Genomic DNA, 21348 nt, shown 5'->3' with positions numbered 1-21348 from the left:
ATATCCAACTACAAACTGACCAAGTGCTTCATCCTGTTCAAAAATTAAACCAACATCTACGGTTTTTCGAAGATACCGTAGAATCCATTTCACAGCTTGCCAATGTCCTTTTCCAGGATCATGCATATACCTGCTCACAACTCCAACAGCTTGTGAAATGTCAGGCCTCGTACACACCATCGCATACATCAAACTCCCAACTGCATTAGCATATGGGACTTTCGCCATATATTCTCTTTCATCTTCAGTCTTCGGAGATAATTGAGCACTAAGTTTCAAATGAGAAGCAAGTGGGGTACTTACATGTTTTGTGTTTTCATTTACACCAAAACATTGTAATACCTTTTTCAGATATTGCTTCTGATTTAAACAGAGCTTGCCTCTCGGTCTATCTCTACTTATCTCCATGCCGAGAATCTTCTTGGCCTCACCTAGATCTTTCATCTCGAACTCTTGATTCAACTGAGCCTTCAGCTTATCTATCTCATTTTGGCTCTTCGAAGCGATTAACATATCATCAACATACAAGAGTAGATAAATGAAAGATCCGTCATGCAGCTTCTGCAAATATACACAATTGTCATATTTGCTTCTTGTGTACTTCTGCCTTCTCATAAAGCTATCAAATCGCTTGTACCACTGCCTCGGGGATTGCTTCAATCCATATAGCGATTTGTTCAACTTACAAACCCAATTTCTACCACCAGCATCTGTGTATCCTTCGGGCTGAGTCATATAGATCTCCTCTTCTAACTCACCATGCAAGAAAGCCGTCTTAACATCAAGTTGAGCTAGCTCCAAATTCAACTGTGCTACCAAGGCCAACAAAATTCTAATGGAGGAATGCTTCACAACAGGGGAAAATACATCATTGTAGTCAATTCCCTCCTTCTGAGCGTAGCCTTTAACTACCAATCTTGCCTTGTAGCGAATATCCTTCTTGCTAGGAGATCCATCTTTCTTTGCGAATACCCACTTGCATCCGATTGCCCTTTTATCTTTCGGTAATTGCGCCAACTCCCAAGTATTGTTCTTCCGGAGAGACTGCATTTCTTCATCCAAGGCGCTTTTCCATTTATCACTTTCTAAGCTTTGCATTGCTTCTTGATAAGTGATAGGAATATCATCAACAACGGGAAGGGCGTAGGCCACCATATCAGTAAATCGAGCAGGTTTACGAATTTCTCTCCGTGGCCTTGCAACTGCAATTGGTTCTGGTGTACTTAGTGGTTCTTGGGTCAGAACCTCTTCAACCTCTAATTCCTCCATTGTGGCTGGAGAATTAGACTTATTAACTGGGCAAATCCCCATCTGCTCAAACTCCACCTGTTTTGGAGTACACTCCACCTGCTGTGGAGTATTGCTCGTCTGAATATCTTTATCTGCTACCTTTTTCAATGTGGCAGATTCATCAAAGATAACATCTCTGCTACAGATCATTTTCTTTGTGCTTAAGCACCAAAGACGAAATCCCTTCACTCCAGAAGTGATTCCCATAAAGAGAGCTTTCTTTGCCCTCGGATCTAACTTTGACTCCTTCACATGGTAATATGCAATGGATCCAAACACATGTAAGAAATCATAATCTGTAGCCGGTTTTCCAGACCATACCTCCATAGGAGTTTTTCTTTCTAATGCAGATGATGGCAAACGATTAACAAGATGGCCAGCGTATGTCACAGCCTCAGCCCAAAATTGCTTGCCCAACCCAGCATTGGACAACATACATCGAACTTTCTCCAGCAATGTTCGATTCATACGCTCTGCCAATCCATTCTGCTGTGGTGTATCCCTAACTGTGAAGTGTCGAACAATACCATACTCTTGGCACACATCGAAGAACGGATCACTTTTATATTCCCCTCCATTGTCCGTCCTAAGCCGCTTGATTTTCTTGCCAGTCTGGTTTTCGATCATAGTTTTCCATTTAAGAAAAACTCCAAGCACTTCATCTTTAGTTTTCATGGTATACACCCAAACTCTTCTGGAAAAGTCATCAACAAAAGTAACAAAGTAGTGTTTTCCTCCCAACGAAGGTGTTTTGGAAGGCCCCCACACATCTGAGTGAATATATTCCAAAATACCTTTTGTATTATGGATAGCAGTGCCGAATTTCACTCTCTTTTGCTTTCCCAGAACACAGTGCTCACAAAATTTTAATTTGCAAGCCTTTGCACCTTTCAACAATCCTTGCTTTGCCAGAATTTGCAAGGATTTTTCGCTGGCATGTCCCAACTTCATATGCCACAACTGCATTGAGTCCAAGTGTTTGTTACCGGAAGCTGCAGCGACTGCTCCAATAACTGTACTACCTTGGTAGTAATACAAGTTATTTTTCCTGATGCCCTTCAATATCACAAGTGCGCCAGATGTCACTTTCAAAATCCCATCTCTCATAGTAACAACTGAACCATTGGATTCCAAGGCTCCCAATGAGATGAGATTTTTCTTCAAACTGGGCACGTACCGAACATCAGTCAGAACTCTGGTTGATCCATCTTGATTCTTTAATTGGATTGAACCTATCCCAACAGTTTTACAGGCATTGTCATTGCCCATATAAACAACTCATCTATTTAGTTCTACTAAATCAGAGAACCACTCCCGGTTAGGGGACATATGATAGGTACAACCCGAATCCAATATCCACTCATCTGAATGGAACGACGATGATGATGCAACCAGTGATAGTTCAGAGTCACTAGTATCATGCTTAGCAACACAAGCATCTACAGCAGCTTTTCCCTTATTCTTCAGCTTTGGACAATTTTTCTTCCAGTGGCCTTTCTCATGACAAAAAGCACATTCATCTTTCCCGAGTCTGGACTTTGACTTTGATCTCCCCTTTTGAGTTTTCTTCCGAGTGTATGAACGACCTCGGACTACTAAAGCTTCTGTATCTCTGATTGAGTTTTTCTGTTTGTCCTTCTTTCTCTGTTCATAACTGTATAAGGCCGCACAGACTTCGCTCAGAGATATATCACTCCTGCCATGAAGTAGAGTAGTTTCTAGGAACTCAAACTCCTCAGGAAGTGACCCCAACAGCATCAAAGCCAAATCTTCATCTTTGAATGTCTCATCCATATTCAGCAAATCAGTGACTAACTGATTAAATTTGGTGATGTGATCATTCATTGTGGTACTTGGGACGTATGTGAAGCGAAACAGTCTTTTCTTCAAGTGGAGCTTATTTTGACTATTTTTCTTCAAAAAATTTTCTTCAAGTGCCACCCACAACTTATTTGCAGAAGTCTCCTTTGAAAAAGCATACCTCTGCTCTCGAGAAAGGCATGATCAAATTGTGCCACATGCCAACCGATTGATCGCCTTCCAATCTTTCTCCTGTACATCATCTGGTTTCTCTTCATCAATGGCAATGTCTAGACCCTGTTGAAAAAGGGCATCTAGAACCTTACTTTGCCACATACCAAAATGGCCCGTGCCATCAAAGATCTCCACGGCCAATCTTGCATTTGCAATTGTCGGTCTTGTCCACATGGACGATGTTGAGGCTCCTACACCGACCGTTTTCTCCATAATCTTTCAATATACCTAAGGAAATCTTTTCTGATGTGGAAGATCAGTTTAAACTGCAACCACAGAGCATACTACGATTAACCTTCGGCTCTTGATACCACTTGTTGTTCCAATAGGGTCGGAAGCGTGTAAATTATTGTACTAAAAAATCACACAAAGTTCAATTCCCAGGGAAGAGAGGTGGATCACATGGATCTCTTAAATACCAAGTCTTTCCTTAGACAGAATATCCCTTCTATAGTAATTTAATAGCACAATTAAATACTACTATTATACCCTCAAATATTGAAAGAAAAATAGGACAAGAAAGAACACAAGAGATTTAACGAGGTTCGGTAAATTATACCTACGTCCTCGGGCACTAACACCAGATGATAACTTTACTATCTCCAAAGTATTACAAACAAATAAAATTCCTTAAGAATTCTCAAATGGGAGAAAAGAGAAAACTAAGAGAGAAATATTGGTTGGGATGGTTGAAATGAGAAATGGTTAGGCCTATTTATAGTTGAGGTTCAGGGACTAACTTGCAAATGGCCTAAAAAATTAGGGACCAAAATTGCAATTATACCATTCAACTTTAAACTCAACTTGCCAACCACTTTTTACTTTCTTCTTTCGGTGCCAATTGCACCTCCCACCATTTTGACTGTTTTTCTTCAAAATTTTTTCTTCAAGTGCCACCCACAATTTATTTGCAGAAGTCTCCTTTGAAAAAGCATACCTCTGCTCTCGAGAAAGGCAACTTTTCAACAGCTTTAGCAGAGGCGGCAGCCGCTGGTGGGGATGTTTGCTTTTTGGGCGGCTTCTTTCGTTGAACCATACTCCTCTGGAGAAGCCGATGGAGTAACCAGAGCCGGGAGAAGGAGATGGCTGATCGATGGAGATTTTTAGCAATATTTGTAGGACATGCCCAACATGAATGATCAAGACGCCCACAATGGGAACAAAGTTGGCTGATGCCCTCGTAGCAAATGGACTGATGAAAACAGTCGACAGTAATGGACTTTGGCAATGGCTTCTCCATATCTAACTGGACACAAAATCTGGCATAAAGTCCTCTTTCCCCTTCTAACCTGTGACAATCGAATACGAAGAAGTGGACAAATGCTACGACTAATCTGTCGGAGAAGCTTAGCCAAACCGCCACTGAGGATAAAGTAGCCGTCGAGGCACGGAAGTTCGGTTTTCACTATCAGGAATTGGCCTCCAACAAACCGGGGACCGTTCTTGATAACATTAGAGTAATCTTCCTTGTTGAGGAATTTGACAATGAACTCATATTTTAATTAGTATGATAAATTACTATGAAAGTACTTGTATTAAAAATCAAATTAGATTTTACTTAAAAAAATAAATAAATTAATCTTTATACATTAAATTAAAAAGTAAATTGATTCATTTATTAAAAAAAATTATTAAAAACTAACATAATTCATAGTATTATTAAACCAATAATCAAATCATTAACAATAAACTTTTTTTTAAAAAATGCATTTTGAAGAAATTACATGTTATTTATCTAAGATAAAAAAAAATAAAGAAAGAAAAAGCTTACTCTCATCGGAAATCATTCCGAACACTTTTTTTTATTATTACCAAAAAGAAAACACCATGAAAACCATCCTAGAGGCTATTCGAGCAACAACTGCCTAGCAATTATGTTTCGTTCGAGAATTTATATTTAAAAAAAAAAACGAATGTATTTTTGGGAGGCAAATGTTGGTTGCTCTCGTTCCTACTCTGTGAACCAAACTGCTTTTGTTTAGTCATCAGCAAATCTGCAAAGACCAATATAAAAAAAATACTTCCATCACTACATTTTAAAGTTACAGATTGAAATCAAAGGTGAATTTTTGTCACTTGAATTCGGTTATTAAATACTTAGAATATGTGTCGAATATGAGTATTTTAATGATAAAAGATAATTGAAATAGGGTTGAATGGAAGGATTATTACCCTAGCTCAGAGAGCCTTAAGTGAGCATTAGCGTAATCAGCAAAGAATTCATCCTCATCCTGCCAATTGATGAAACAAATGGCCAAAATTAAACAACATTGAAAACTTGTGTCTTGACTTAATGATAACAATAGAGTTGAAACGCCCAAATCTTTGAGATCTCAAGTCCACTTCTACCTTACATAAAATGTGTCAACTTTTTAGTTGTAATAATTGAATGTATTATAACTTTAAAAAAGAAATAAACATTGAATTGGCAAGGGAAAAAAAAGTTTACGTACAGCAGCATATTTCTCAACGAATGGACGGAACACTGGGTCAGAGACGAGAACTTTGTCGGATGGCAGCTGCATAATATCTGCCCCCGTTCCGGATAATAGCTCCCTATTACAAAAAAGTACTTATCCAATTAGCATCAACTTAATTCAATTTGTAAAATTAGTAATTAATTTGATTTAGTTACAATTAAATTAGCCTTAATTTGAAAAGATAAGAAACCATAATTGACCCAATAAAAATAATAATAATCCAAATTTAAAATTTAACCCAACAAAAGTAATTTGAATTTACTTAATTTAAACTAGGTTAAGCTAGAATTAACAAACAAACAAACTATTTAAGATTTACTATAAACAATTCTTTATAGAGATTATAATTTACTTGAATTCAAGTGTGAATACTACATACATATATTGCAACTGTTTTTTTCAATACTTTTATATGACCAATTCAAATTAAATATTTATAACTCGTAAAAGTTAAAACTCACTTGAAATAAGAATTATCGAAGATAAGTGGGTTGGTAGTCCATGCTCCCTCAAATCCAGACCGGTCCTTATGGCACCTTCCCTGTATCAAAAAGCAAAGCAAATGTATACCATATTTAAATGGATAAGAGGCAAACAATTCTCCCGAACTTAAAGAAAACCAAAGGGAATTTCGAATTTATAAACAGACCAGGGTATGGGCACCAGAAAGGGCAACGATGTCCTTATCGGTAAAACCCATTTGATTAATAAAGACCTCCCTTAAATGATCCGCTCCTACAAAATTTTCATCAACAGATTAAAACAAAATTATCACAAACAATACTTCAAACTTTCTTTTATTTAAATCATACACCATGTATATTTAAATATTGATTTCAAAATAAATTTTAAAAGAAAATTAACAAATCCGTGTTGCACAGTTGCTTATATTTGACATTTCACTCGGATGGTATGCACTGACCCTTGTCAGTACTAGGAAGACGGCCCTCAGGTGGTACTTCCTCCTTGTCCTGCATTTATTAGGGAAAAGAAAAGATTGTAAGCAATTACAGGGCAGAACACAAATTTAATAGGTAAAAGTACGAAGTATTTATATTAGAAATTGAATTGAATTTTGTTTCTTTTATTTGGACGTGAATTCAAATACGTTGAAATGTGCATTGTCTTTCTATTTATTTGTGGGTTAAAAAAGTGCTATAAATAGTATACAAAAAAATATAAAAGTATATATCAACAAAAAGTATATGTGATACACAACATCATTGCCAAATTTAAAAGAAATTGGTAAAGTTTTCAAAGAAATGATCGATTTACTATTTTATGCGTACAATGACTAACTTGTATATTTTTTTAATAAAAGGAACAAAATTTAATCTCACCCCTAATTTAAAGGTCTCCGAAATACTTTTACCAAATTTAATACAAACATCCATTACATTTCAATAACTCAAATGAAATTTACTTATATTATATCTTTAGCCATTTTAGATAGAGAAAAAAACTTTGTAAACTTGCATTTTGATGTAAATACAAATATACAATTCGGATAATATTCAAATTGTTATTCATAACAGATTTGAAACCCATTTTACAAATAATAGGATATTTTGAATATTTTTTACAAGGATATTAATGATAGACTATTTATTATTTGAATTTATTTTATTTTTACAAATAATAAAATTAAATATCCAAATCCACTATGATAAGCTTTACTTTTTTAGATTTTTATTTAAATAAATTATTTATGTTATAAAATTCAAATAACCAGCGGCTACAGATAATTTATTTAATTAGCATTTGAATTTAAATAGTAATACACATATAATAAACAAATTAAAATTTTTAAACAGAATTACTAATTTAAATTTTAAATATTGAAGAAATTTCTATAAGCAAAAAACAATACACTAATTTCTATTAAAATCAAATAATGTATCTTAAATTTTCATTCAAGGACGAAGTAGAAATCATGACTGACCGGTCTTCCGGGATGGAACGGAATTTCAGGTCCACCGGTGACCTCAACAGCGACGACGCCGGCAAGCTACAAGAGACTCCAAAATATAAAAATGGGTCAAAACCGCTCAAAACAAACATGAAATGCTTAAACCTGAAAGAAAACACATACACATTAGATTTAAAAAATTACAAATTAAATACCTGATAAAAGTCAGCGTAAGAGATGATAGGAAGCTGCTCTTTGATCGGCTCGAGAAGATTGATGGCAATATCGAGACCGGTGTTAGCCTTGTGTGCAAGCTCAGCGGGATGCTTCACGGTACCGAAAGGACCTCCGGTATTGGTCTTCCAATCAAAAGTTCCAGCTGAGTGCCACCTGTCCACAACCATTGCCGATCCGATCAATCAACATCGCCGATCTCACAACCGAAACATTTCAAAAATAAACGACGGATGATAAAAAGAAAAGCTTACGCTAAACGGAGCATGATCGGAGCACAATTCTTCTCAGCGATGAGACCTCTGAGCTTCCTCCTCGCCTTTTCAATGGCTTTCTTGTAATCCTCGCTCACGACCGGATAACTTTTAGGCATAACCTCCATTTCTACGAATATCACATTCAAATTAATGGAGAAAAAATCAAAAACGAAAATCACAATTCATATTCAAAATTCAGATTTGAAAATGAACCTTTTTCTAAAATGAAGCAATGCAGCGTGCAAGCAAATGAACCAGTTGACACGAGCTGAGCACGATAGCAGTGTGACAAAGGGGGTGGAATATATATAAGCAATAGTGAACTGTTTTTAGCCGTTTGATTATTGTTTTGGGAATGACGGCTTTGATTTCGGTTTAAATTTTATGATGTACGGCTATGATTGGCGGTTTAAAATTTGTTATTTTTTTGGTGGGGAAAATAACATAGTCAATCTTTTTTATTGGAGAAAATCGGATATTAGGTTTTGATATGTTACCAAAAAGGCGGGATTGCCCGCTAAAATTGGAAAAAGGTTTTTTAAGAAAATAAAAAGGTGATTTTGTCTGGAATATTGAAATGACAGGTTTACCCTTCTAACAAGGAAAGGAGATTTAATAAATAAAATAAAATAAATTTGACAACTATTTTCACATTAATATTTGATTTTTTTTATTAAGTTAAACCCCGAACTTGACAATTATTCCTACATTTGGGCTTAAACTTTTTTTTGTCATAATCCTTGATATTTTTTTGAAAATCCTAAAGTTTAAGCTTTAATATAAAACAAATGTCAAGTTCATGCCTCGATATGCGAAAAATTACTAAGTTCAACGATTAATTTAAAAAGAAAAAAAGTTCAAGTCTTAATATAGAAATAATTACCTCATCCGTTAAAAGAAATTATGACCTCGTCAACGCAATTTATTATAAAATTTATGTCTAATAATTTTAAATCAAATACAATAATAGCATATCGAAAAATTAAGCTTGGTTGAAAATAAGTTAATCTAAATATTATGGAAAAAAATTTAATGAAGCTTGGTTGGTTGAAACGATAAAAATAAAATTTTAAAAAATTTCGTGTCTTGAATTTTTGTTTTTAAATCTATTGTGGATTTAAATCAATATTTTATGTTAAAAGTGTAAAATTAAAATTAACCAATTTATAGCTTAAATATTAAATATATTGCTTATGTACAGTGACCTTTGGACCGGTGAAGTGTGATCAAATATTATGTTTTGTAATTTTTTCAATATTATGATTCACTTTGTTTCATTGAAAATAATTTTTAAAAAATAATTTTTTATTTTTTTAGTAAAAAATAATTTGATTAATAGAAAATAAATATCTTGTTATTTTTCCTGTAAAATAATTTATCCTTTTAAAAAATATAAATCATTTTTCAAAAAACAACTCATTTATGGGTAGAGGTGATCATGGGCCGGGCCGGGTTCAGTCCGGGCCCATACAAATTTTTAGGCCTGTCTACTAGGGCTGGGCCCTACCTGGCCCGAAATACGGGCCTAAAATTTTGCCCAAGCCCGGCCCGAAATAAAATTACTAAGCCCGAGCCCGGCCCGGCCCATATTAATTTTTTTTATTTCATTAAATAAAAAAATTTAAAAATATAATAAATCAAATATATTTAAAAACATAAAAACAAATATTAAAACAAATAAAAATAATACTAAAACAATTCTTAAAACAATACACAAATTAATAATATAATAAAAAATAGTTATATTAAAAATTTAAAATAATTAAAAATAAAATAAAAAATATATATTAATATATAATTCGGGCCGGGCCGGGCCAGGCCCGGGCCAAAAAACTCTTACCCGAGGCCCGGCCCGTTTTCTAAACGGGCCCCCTTTTTTTGCCCAAGCCCATTTTTCGGGCCTATATTTTTACCCAAACCCTCCCATTTTTCGGGCGGGCCTTCGGGCCGGGCCGGGCCGCCCAGCACATGATCAGCTCTATTTATGGGTGATTTTATTTTTATATAAAAATTAAATTAAAGCAAGCTTGATATTATTATATTAATAATTTTTTATTTTATTTTTAAAATTATTTAAAATTAATAAAATATTAATATAAAATATTATAATTTTCAATATTATTAAACATACATATTCAAATATCTATATTTAATCATATAATAATTTATTAGTATAATTTATTATTTTTATAAATTATTTAATATTTCAATCTTATTTTAATAATAAATTTTAAAAATAATAATTTTAAATAATGTTGTTCATATATTATTAAAAATTATTCAATATTAATATTTTAATAATAAATATTTATTACAATTATAAATATATTAATAATAAATATTTTGTAGTAAAAAGATTAAAATATGCCATAAGTCTAACTACTATTCACAAATTTAGAATTTAGTCCCTCTACTTTCAAGATTTGAAAATCAAGTTCAATTGTTAAAATTGTTAAATTTTTTTGTTAATTTTGCTATGTCACATTTTTAAATTAAAAATATTCGGTATTCATGTAACTAAAATATGACGTCATAATGAATATGAATTTAACAAAACATTTTTAATAATGTTAACAATTGAATCTGAATTTTGATATCTACAAAGTATGACTAATCCAAAAATAAAAGTACATGAGCTAAATTTTGAATTTACCAATAGTAAAAGAACTTATGACATATTTTAACCTAATATAAAAATATGAGTATTTGTTTAAATAATGTTTAGCTTCACATATCCCTTACAATTCTAATATGTCATTATATACTCTCATATATGTAATATGTGTAATTTAAATTAAGTTTTAATTAAGTATTATTTATTATTAAGTTTATAATGACATTAATTATTACAAATTATTTTTTATTATAAAATAAATTTCGATTGTTAAAAAGAATTTGTAATGTTTTATAACAAAAATATTTATGTCGTGTTTGTTTTACAAAGAACAATGTAAAATATAGATTTATCGATAAAAAAATCAATTAAATAATGAAAAGATAAGAAAATCTCAAATATATGCATGATCATTGAAAATAGTTTTTATAAAATATTTTCAATAAAAAATATTTTATACATATTCATCCAGTCACCAGAAAAGTAAGTCATTTTTCAAAATTTATTTTCCGAAAATTATTTTCAACGAAACAAGCCAACACAATATTTATTTTTTGTAAACCATACAAAGCCATGTGATGGTCCAACAAATCAATGGGTGGGGAAGTATAGATGTTTTATCAACGTTTTAATACTGACTTTGATATAATTTGCTAAAGTCTAAACTATTAAACGAGTCCTTCAAGTCATTTACCATGTAAAACAAGCCCCTACACTTTTTTTTTCACCCAAATAAGCCCGATGATTTGATTTGTTTCTAATTTAGTTTTTATTTCCCATGGAATATTGTTGTATTCAAATATTTTTGGTGTTTTATTTGGGGACAAATTAAAGTTTAAGGATTTAGTTGAGGATTATAAAAATATGAGGGATTATTTAATAAAGTGACAAAATTTTGATGGGCCTACTTAGTATATTAGCCATTGCTTAATTAATTAAAATTTTTAATGCGTTGATGCTTGCAAATCAACGAGTGTCATCACAACACATAGAAAATGAAATGTGGCCAATAATCAAGAACTTCTCGAATTTTAATACTATTTATAATGCTTAAAACATTAAAATTGAAAAATTAATAAATTTTTTTTGATATATTTTTTTAAATAATAAAGTAAAATTTCCTCTAAGTGGGTCCCACTTGCGGCAATACCAGCAAATGTCATGGTGGGCCGTGGACTACGATCCAGTGGTTTCCAAAGGGATGTCTTAGGATTAATCCGAACCATCCATTGGAATTTATACCCACGCGGCGCACATCGGAAAAATCACGACCAAACCCCGTTCCAAGAGAGGGACCCATGCTAATCCGAATTGAAAGGAAAAAAAAGTTTAATTGAACCAACGTCCCAAAACTATCGCTTGAATTATAATTTGATCCTTAAACTTCAAAAATATTTTAATTGATCCCAACAAATGTTAGGCACATTACACTCTTGGTGAGAGAACTCAGATTCAAAACCTGGAGATGACATTATTAGGGGAAGCAATGAATCTTGAAAGGATTAATCTTTATAAACTGTAAAACAAACATGAAAGATACCTAAATCATACAAATAAAAGGTATCAAAATTATATCAATCAAATTATATTATAAATGTCTACATACCATATGTATAGCTTGGATCTGATATACTAAACAATATAGTGTTAATAAATTATAGTGTGATTATTTCTTTTTCTAACATATTAGATTAAGTTATTTATGTTATAGATACTAGCGGTGGGTCTTGCCATTAAATTTTTTAGGCTTACTATTTTTTTTTAATTTCAAGTTTTAATTCAAATTTCAAAAATTGCGGGGTTAATGAGATTTTTAAAATTTGTAAGAGATTTAATTATAAATTTAAAAAATTTGATGGTCCTAATAAAAATTTCCAAAATTTTTGAAGGCCTAATCAAATTATTAAAAAAATTGAATGGCCAAATGAGAAATTAAAAAACAAAATGGGGTGCCAAGGCCTCCTTACTCTAATTGCATTTTCTTTTTAGTAGGTACGTATATTGACAATTTAATATACGTGTTTTAAATATACTCCACATGAGATTTGAGTCAGGGACGAAATCAAAAAATTTCTTTAGAGGACCAAGGATAAATTATAAATTATTGGAAGAGGTCAAAATACAAATTTATTATCATATTAACATGAAATTTCGTAAAATTTAAGGGGATAAATAATGAATCTATCATTTTTGAGATGACCAAAGCCACTAACTTCTTTTTTTTAAAAGAATTCATTATAGGTTTTTTCACACAATTTCTAGAAATATACATAGCCTCTCCCCAACCTATAGATAAAAAGATAATGTATTTTAACGTACTTGAACCCACATCATCCTGCATTGATAATAATACTCATACCAATTGAGTTAAGACTCAATCAGCAAGCCATTAGCTAATATTTAACATCTAAGCAAATAGGTAACTTGATATAATGATAACACTTCAAAGACCCAATTAAATATTTGAATTTTAGACTAATTTAAAATATAGGTCATAATTTAAGGACTCGCGATTAAATTAACCCAAAAGACAGTTGTAAGTAGCCAAAAAAGCCATCATCCGAAGAACCAAAAAGAACCCCCTCTTTTTAAAGGCTCTCCTTTTCTTTTAATATTTTTTTTCATTTCGCATTTCCTTGTCGTGTTTCGTCTTTTGTTATTGTTGTTCATCGTTCAATCTCATCTTCACAGAATCGTCATCTTTTCGATCCCTCAACCTTTTAACTGTAAGTTATCTCTGTATCACTATATCTTAATCTCAAACCCTAAATTTCCAATTACGCCATTCGATGTTCTTTTTTTTTCCTTGTTCTTCTTCTTTAAGATCCCTGATTTATGTTCCTCATTCTGAATTTTGCAAAGTCTCGATTGATCTTTTTTTGTTTGTCTGTTTATTTTTTATTGATTATGTTGTATTCCATATAGGTAATTATTGATTGGGTATTGGATTGGGAATTTCGATTGTTGATTTTGTTGGAATATTTGATTAGGTGGATTCACTGTATTGATTGATTTACTAACCGATCGAGATATATTTTTATGATTGTATTTTTGTTTTCTTGAAAAGGTTTATATTTTTAAAGTAGGAAATGAGGATTTCTAGTGTTTGATTTGCGGTTTACCTGAATGAAGGTTGAGATTTTGATTTTGGTACTGTTTTTTGTGTATTTAGATTGGTATTTTTTAGGGTTTCGATCATTGTAATAGTAATGTAATGATAAAATGGAATGTGAAGAAGAAAAAAAGTATTAATTACTTTGGTATTTTAATTGAGGTTTCACTGATGCCGTCTCTTAAAGTATTGCTTTACTATTATTATTATTTTTTGGTTATGTGATTGTTTATTTGTTTTGGGGGTTCAGGAAATCATGAGTGACGCAGGAGAAAGGACCTGCCCCCTTTGCGCAGAGGAGATGGATTTGACCGATCAGCAGCTCAAGCCTTGCAAATGTGGTTACGAGGTCTGAAGCAGTTTACTCTTTTCATTTTCTTTCTTACATTTGTTTGGCAATTCAAATCACGAACAAGAAATAAAAAATAAAACAAAAAGTGAGAATGTGGGAAAAAGGTGGAGATTTAATGTCCATCATTGGTCTAATCTCTATTGATCTTCGTGGCAGATATGTGTTTGGTGTTGGCATCATATAATGGATATGGCTGAGAAGGATAAGACTGAGGGGAGGTGCCCAGCGTGTCGTAGCGCTTATGATAAAGAAAAAATTGTAGGGATGGCAGCTAACTGTGAGAGGTCAAGCTCCCACACATCTTATTCTTGTAAAAGTATTGAAATGTTTGCTTTTCCTGTCTCATACAAATAGGTTTTTTCCCTCTATTTGAGCAGGTTGGTTGCTGAAATTAATTCGGGGAGAAAAACGAAGTCACAAAAGGCAAAGACTAAATCATCTGAAGGAAGGAAGCAACTGAGCAATGTGCGAGTCATCCAAAGGAATCTTGTTTACATAGTTGGGCTACCGCTTAATCTGGCAGATGAAGACGTACACTCTCATTCTATCCATTGTGTGTGCATTTCTATCTAACTGTTATGCTTTTATGAAGACTAAACCAGTATACCTTTTTTGCAGCTTCTCCAACGCCGAGAATATTTTGGTCAATATGGTAAAGTTCTAAAAGTATCCATGTCTAGGACTGCTGCTGGTACCATCCAGCAATTTCCAAACAATACATGTAGTGTGTAAGTGCAGAAATATCTTGTATTAGGTTATAGTTTTTCAAATGTTAAGACATTATTATTTTGCTTGCTAAATCTTTAGTAGAAGCATTTTATTTCATATATTTAGATTTCTTCAGAAAGGAAGAAAATCTATTTATTATATTAAAATTTTTTGTCTTCCTGCCTTTTTGATGGTTATCTGTTATTAGTATTTTTCATTTTCAACTTACATTTGTTTTCATTGTTTACAGATATATTACTTACTCAAAAGAGGAGGAAGCTGTTCGTTGTATCCAATCTGTACATGTGTTTGTCTTGGATGGCAAACCATTAAAGTATGGGAACTTTCTTCTGGAGTTTTTCTTTTGTTAATGGTTGGATGCATAGCTGTTCTTGGTTATCATCTCAAATATTTGGAATATATATTTCAGGGCATGCTTTGGTACAACAAAGTATTGTCATGCATGGCTGAGAAATATGGTATATTTAGAAGTGTTTTCTGTTCATTTTTCTTTGAGTTGAAAATTCTATTTATTATTTAGAAACTAATATATCAAATGTAATTGAATAATTTTGGGTTGGTTTTCAGCCTTGCAGCAATCCTGATTGTCTATATTTGCACGAGATTGGTTCTCAAGAGGATAGTTTCACAAAAGATGAGATTATATCAGCATACACAAGGTATATTCATTTTGAGTTAGCTACTCCGTTATAGCTGTCATCTCTTTCTTTTATTTTCTTTATTTAGTTCATTTCTGTTGAGCTTGCATGTAACATTTGTGAGATAAAGGAAACCAATTTGAAGATGCTTTCTATTTCAAATAAATGCATGTATGCATCAGCTATAACACATTGTTCTTTTGTTAGAAAGGCTAATTAGAGCCGTCATATGAATATATAGTGATATAGTAGCCTGCCCATTCCAAAGAGTGCTATCTATCTCATATGCAAGTAGTAAATGAAGGTAGAATGCCGTTAATTACTGGAAAGCTTACTCCTGCAAAGGGCTTTTTGGGACCTTTTATTTTTTTGTCTCTTGGATTATCTCATTATTGAGATAACGTTTCAAAAGGACTATCTTTCTTTTCATTGCTGTTTCCTGGATTCTCAACATTTCTTTTGTGATTTTAATGGTTCTCTCTTTTTTTCACTCTATAAAAATGGGTCAACTACTACAATCCTTTCTATCTAAATCTGAGTTTCAAATTAAAATTTGGATCTGTTGAATCTACTTTTAACTTTTTATTGCAACATTCCAATTCTTAGCATGCTTTCCGTGTTCTCCTTGAGCTTTTTCGTTTTTTCTTCTCTTGGTTGAATAAAAAAACTAAGTTGTTTAAATGAGTAGGGTTCAACAAATAACTGGTCCAACAAACAATATGCAACGGCGTGCTGGGACTATGTTACCTCCCCCGGTGGATGATTATTGCCCCAACAGTTCTGCTTCTACAGCAAAACCCATTTCTAAAAATGCTCCTAATGTAAGTTGATGTCATTCTATTCCCAAACAAAAACAGCTAGTTATATTATTACCTATTAATTTAGGAAAATTGCTAAATTGTGCTCTACTTGCTAGCACTTCTTCTCCACGTGTTAGTAGTGCGAATGTTTTTATCTTGGGTGATTGAAAGAATAATTTTTTCAAACAGTAGGGTGGGTGGAGATGGGTATGGGTATGGGTATGGGTTAAAGCAACATGTATGCTTGGCTTCTGCGCCTGACTTAGGTTGTGATTTTGTATATGGTACAGAATATGGTATTGAGCAGTCAAAAAGATTCTACCTCAAATGGAAGCACTGGTAGATCTGTTGGTCTTCCTGCTGGAGCTTCATGGTATGTCTTTTTGGTGTTCTCTTACACTTTGTCACTTTTTTTTTGTGGTGCTAAAAGTCTGAATGTTCTGGCAGGGGAATGCGTGCTTTAAATCAGCCACAATCGGCCAGTTTAACATGTTCAAATGGACCTTCTAAGCAAAAATCTGATACAGTTAGCAGCACGTTACCATTTCTATCTGCAGTAATGAGCACAAATCGGCCTTTTGCATTACATGATGATGCTAAAAAGAACCCGTCTGAGGAGATTGATGTTATGTATTTGAAGGGTAAACCTGATTCTTTAGAGCAAAATACTGTTTCAGATTCTCGAACTACTGCTCCAGAGGAACCTTCTTCACCTGATGGAGTTCCTACTTCTAAAGCATTAAGCAGCCAGATATCTTGTCCTCCAGCATCCAGTTATAATGACCCGAGCACTTATACACTATCAACTGTTACAAGCTCCATCTTTGACCATGGTGGGAAGTCTTTTACTTCCTCCAGTGAGAAAGGAAGGAGTATGTCCTCTACTGATGGGGAGATACAGAGCTTGTGCTCTGATGTTGCATCCTTGACCTCAGATAGGAATGTCGCGAATGGACATTTAAATGTAGTTAGACCTAGCAGTTCAGCTTCCGATCATGGATCAAACAGTTCTTCTAGCAGTCAGGGGTTACAACAATGTTGTACTGAGCACTACCGGGAACCTTTAAGTTCCACATCCCCTGGGAGATCTGCAACATCTCCTGATAGGGTGTCTGTTTCGAAAGAGCAGTCTGATTGGAGAATTGTTACTCAAACTCAAGCAGTGGCAAGTTCAAGTTCTGAAATTGAGGAAGACATATTGTCTTTTGATAATCAAAGACTCAAGGATCCAGAAGTTATTAGCCGTTCAAATTATATGCCTAATTCACCAATTTCACTGCATTTATCAAATCTTTCTAGGTCCCATTCTTTCCAAAATGGCGATGCTTGTGGTGCTGTTAGTTCGAATGCGGATGCTTTCTTTGTAGATAATCAAGTTAGTGCTAGTTTACATCTTCATGGATCAAGTGTTTCATCTTTATCAAATGGATACCCTCAGAAGTACATAAGTAGTAGTATTGGTTCTGGTATTACCACTGAAGGCAACCTTCTGGTTTCAAATCAAGAGAAAGGGAAACAGATGGGAAGATTCCTTGGTAATGCTGAGAGCAACACTTCCAAAGATACAGGAGAGAACAGCATAATTTCAAACATATTGTCATTAGATTTTGATACATGGGATGAGTCCCTTCCTTCACCTCAGAACTTGGCTAAACTGTTGGGTGACACTGACCAGCAGCAGCCCAATTCTCTCAAATTATCTAGCTCAGGGAAGGCTCTGAATAGCAGTCAGTCCAGATTCTTATTTGCAAGACAGGAAGATTCTAGTTATCATCCTTTTGGTGTTGAGTCCTCATTTAGTGTTTTTAGGCAAATGCCACAGAACCACATTTCTAGCCAAGATTTTGCTGAAAGCAGGGATCTCGATCTGAATGCATTTGGAATTTCTAATGGGTTTTCTCCAAGTAGTTTTGATGAATATGAGAAGTTTACTGGCAGTCCTTCACTTTTCTCTTCTAATAAGCTTTCTGGTGAGTTTCTAGGAATTTACTCTGCTCCTCTCATAGTTCAATGCTGCTACGTATTACACTTGCTGTCAGAATGTTAAGTGGTATCTGGTTTCTTGCAATTCTAATCACGCAAGAAGCATGCTCATTATGCCATCTTTAACATCATTGAAGATAAATTAGTTTGTTATAAATTGATGTGTTTTCTATGTTTTATTATTTTGTATGAACAGTTTTTTCTTCATCTTCATCCGAAATTTGTTTTTTATGACTTCAAAGTACCCCCAATCGACTTGGTTCAACTTTTCTGTCTGTACTTAGCATTTTGTTGAAGTTTTTTGTCGATTAAGTTTATACTGATCCTTTTTTCAACGGTTAATGGCAGTTTCAAGAGCTCAAGTGTCAGCCCCACCTGGATTCTCTGTTCCTAGCAGGGCTCCACCTCCAGGCTTTTCTTCTCATGAGAGAGTAGACCACAGTTTTGACACACCCGGTAGGTTCCCTTTTAATTTTTGGCTTGCACTCTTTAGGTGTTTCATTGCCTGCAAATTGATGCCAACCGATTTTTTCTTTTTCAGGAAATCACTTGACGGACTCTTCATCCCTGTTACGAAATTCGTATCTGGCTCCAGTTAGTGGTGGTTTTGGTGGTGCCGAGGATGTAGAATTTATGGATCCAGCAATTTTGGCAGTTGGTAAGGGTAGACATCAAGGAGGGCTCAACAATTCAGGCTTAGATATTAGATCAAATTTTCCTCCACAGTTAAGTCCCTACGAAAATGAAGCCAGAGTTCAGCTACTGATGCAGAGATCTCTTTCTCCTCATCAGAACCTAAGACACGACGTCGGGGATAGCTTTTCTTCACTTAATGACTCTTATGGACTTTCTTCTAGGCTAATGGCTCAATCACAAGTGAACAATATATCCCCATATGCACAGTTGCCTCTCCAACAGTCGAGGAATTCACATATGTCAAATGGTCTTCATTGGGATGGATGGAATGAGGTCCAAGGTGGAAACAGTGCTGCCATCGCTGAGCTCCTCAGAAACGAGAGATTGGGATTTAACAAGTTTTATTCTGGTTATGAAGATTCAAAGTACAGGATGGGTGATCTGTATAACAGAACATTCGGGATTTAATTGTTGTCAGAATACTCTTTTTTGACAATGCTTTGCTAAAAGAGCAACTTCATGCAATATTGGCCTCATGTTGAGGATAGCATATGTTGACTTGTAAGTGGTCCCCTTTAGCAGCCTCATGAAGAATCAAAAACTCCCAACAACTTAGGTGAATAAACGGTGACTGCAAAGGAGCAGGTAACATTGAACTAGAAATAGTTGTAGATATTTCCTTATGCGGAAAAAGTATCATAGAGGCCCTTGTATTGGGAGTCAAGTTGCATTTGGCCCCCTTAGTAAAAAAAAAATAGCAAATTAGGCATTATACATTGGATTAAAAAGTAAACTGATACTTCTGTTAAAAATTCCATTAATTTTTACTGGTAAAAATTGGTCCCTATATGGCAGAATGAGGTACACGAGGCACGTTATATGGAACTATTTAGTTATTTTGTCAATCACGCTAGCAATATTTTAACAAAAAAGATTAGTTTACTCTTTAATGTAGCATACATAGCCTAATTTGCTCGTATATTTAGTAAAGAGGGCAAAATGTAATTTGATTTCTAATATAGGGGTATTCATGGTACTCTTACCTTACGCATGCATGTTTTGAATGTTTGAACTGTTTATATCATGTGTTAATATAGGTCCAGGTTTCCTTGAATATTTTTGCAGGCGAACTGAGCTTCTGCAACGGCTATTGCTTGATATAATTTGATTGCACCGCAGAGTGCCTGCGGTATACAATCTTATCAACTAACTGCCAGGTTGGTTCTCCCCCTATGCTGATCAATACACACCCCGAAAGTAAAAATATGGTGGTTGCTCATGCTCCGACTGGAACCCAGTTTTACTTTTTTTGTTCTAGAACCAATGAATTTGATTGATGGTGTATATAGAATTAGCATATTGTTTGTGTTTCAGAGATGGATTTACTGTGGTGTCTGAGCTGGCCCCCGTTAAAGCCTCTAAAACTACATTTTTTGTTTGGTAGTGTTTCGTTATGCAAAGTACAAGAAGAGCTACTTTTGAAGGGAAGTAATAATAGTGTTCACTTTTCGGATTATTATACTAGCCAGGTCTAAGATGATGTCATGTTTTTTTTATGGTATAGTATAATAATAAAATAATAGAAATCCTGGATCTCTTGTACAAACATTTCAACCCCCCAATTGTGAAGTGTGAACATTTTTGTAAGGCATATTTGTGCTTTTGTTTTTACAATTGTTGGAAATGCAAATTTATGCGGTTATTATAGTGGGTTTTTTCATTCGTTTACATTTTGATGTTATTTTGTAGTTTGAATATATACTTATAAAGAATATTTGTTTGTATATCTATTAACTTTTTTTATCATTGGCTGTCATCAAAGAGATGTTATTTTCGGCTCTTCCGAGTATATTCAGAAAATTATTGAGTTGAGTTGAAGCTCATATAAGTCGTCAAACTATCGATTGAACCTTATAACAAACACTATAATACTCAATTAAAACAACTTGCGAATCAAACCCATCTTTTTAATATATTTTTATATATTAAACATGTGACAACCTATGGTCCTCATGTAAATGGTTTCATGGACCATGGAAGGCTCACACAACACAAGTAAACTTTAGAACTATAAACTTTAAATATGAACTTTAGAATTTAGAATTATAAACTTTAAATATGAACTGTAAAACGAATATGTATATATTAAATATATATATAATTTATAATTAATTTTAAATAAAATTTTATTATTTTTTAAACAATCAAACAAGTCTTAATTTAATCCATGAACACCTTTAATTATTTTTATTTCACATTAAATCAATTGTTAAAAGATTA

The 21348-nt window shown here is 33.6% G+C and overlaps 2 protein-coding genes across 3 annotated transcripts; one reads left to right on the top strand and one right to left on the bottom strand.

Annotated features, from left to right (window-relative positions):
• Positions 1–5033: 5033 nt before the first annotated feature.
• Positions 5034–8570, bottom strand: LOC121212696 (L-ascorbate peroxidase 2, cytosolic). Its single transcript, XM_041085966.1, has 10 exons — positions 8418–8570; positions 8202–8331; positions 7929–8103; positions 7747–7812; positions 6727–6775; positions 6454–6539; positions 6266–6345; positions 5778–5880; positions 5497–5555; positions 5034–5318 (listed from the first exon to the last, which is right to left on the bottom strand). The coding sequence occupies exons 2-10, from the start codon at positions 8327–8329 to the stop codon at positions 5303–5305; spliced, it is 762 nt and encodes a 253-aa protein (XP_040941900.1). The 5' UTR covers positions 8330–8331; positions 8418–8570; the 3' UTR covers positions 5034–5302.
• Positions 8571–13389: 4819 nt separating this feature from the next.
• Positions 13390–20775, top strand: LOC121212695 (uncharacterized). Of its 2 annotated transcripts, none has more exons than XM_041085964.1 (14): positions 13390–13544; positions 14181–14279; positions 14439–14566; positions 14660–14813; positions 14901–15010; positions 15241–15324; positions 15421–15469; positions 15579–15670; positions 16338–16470; positions 16740–16822; positions 16897–18419; positions 18781–18888; positions 18974–19713; positions 20194–20775. In XM_041085964.1, the coding sequence occupies exons 2-13, from the start codon at positions 14187–14189 to the stop codon at positions 19534–19536; spliced, it is 3120 nt and encodes a 1039-aa protein (XP_040941898.1). In that variant the 5' UTR covers positions 13390–13544; positions 14181–14186; the 3' UTR covers positions 19537–19713; positions 20194–20775. The 2 variants fall into 2 exon arrangements, with proteins under 2 accessions (XP_040941898.1, XP_040941899.1); XM_041085965.1 differs by having other exon boundaries at positions 20172–20775.
• The last annotated feature ends 573 nt before the right edge of the window (positions 20776–21348 follow it).

This window comes from Gossypium hirsutum, chromosome A13 (genome assembly GCF_007990345.1).
Source record: "Gossypium hirsutum isolate 1008001.06 chromosome A13, Gossypium_hirsutum_v2.1, whole genome shotgun sequence".
NCBI classification, from domain to species: Eukaryota; Viridiplantae; Streptophyta; class Magnoliopsida; order Malvales; family Malvaceae; genus Gossypium; species Gossypium hirsutum.
The sequence above is the reverse complement of the archived record's forward strand: the minus strand, read 5'-3'. Positions and strand labels throughout refer to the sequence as shown.

Coding starts and splice junctions, on each gene's coding strand:
- LOC121212696 (XM_041085966.1), bottom strand. CDS start 8,329: ATGGAGGTTATGCCTAAAAGTTATCCGGTCGTGAGCGAGGATTACAAG. Junction 6,776..7,746: donor CGTTCCATCCCGGAAGACCG/GTCAGTCATGAT, acceptor TAATAAATGCAG/GACAAGGAGGAAGTACCACC. Junction 5,556..5,777: donor TCGTTGAGAAATATGCTGCT/GTACGTAAACTT, acceptor ATCAATTGGCAG/GATGAGGATGAATTCTTTGC.
- LOC121212695 (XM_041085964.1), top strand. CDS start 14,187: ATGAGTGACGCAGGAGAAAGGACCTGCCCCCTTTGCGCAGAGGAGATG. Junction 14,567..14,659: donor ATGGCAGCTAACTGTGAGAG/GTCAAGCTCCCA, acceptor CTATTTGAGCAG/GTTGGTTGCTGAAATTAATT. Junction 15,671..16,337: donor ATTATATCAGCATACACAAG/GTATATTCATTT, acceptor TTAAATGAGTAG/GGTTCAACAAATAACTGGTC.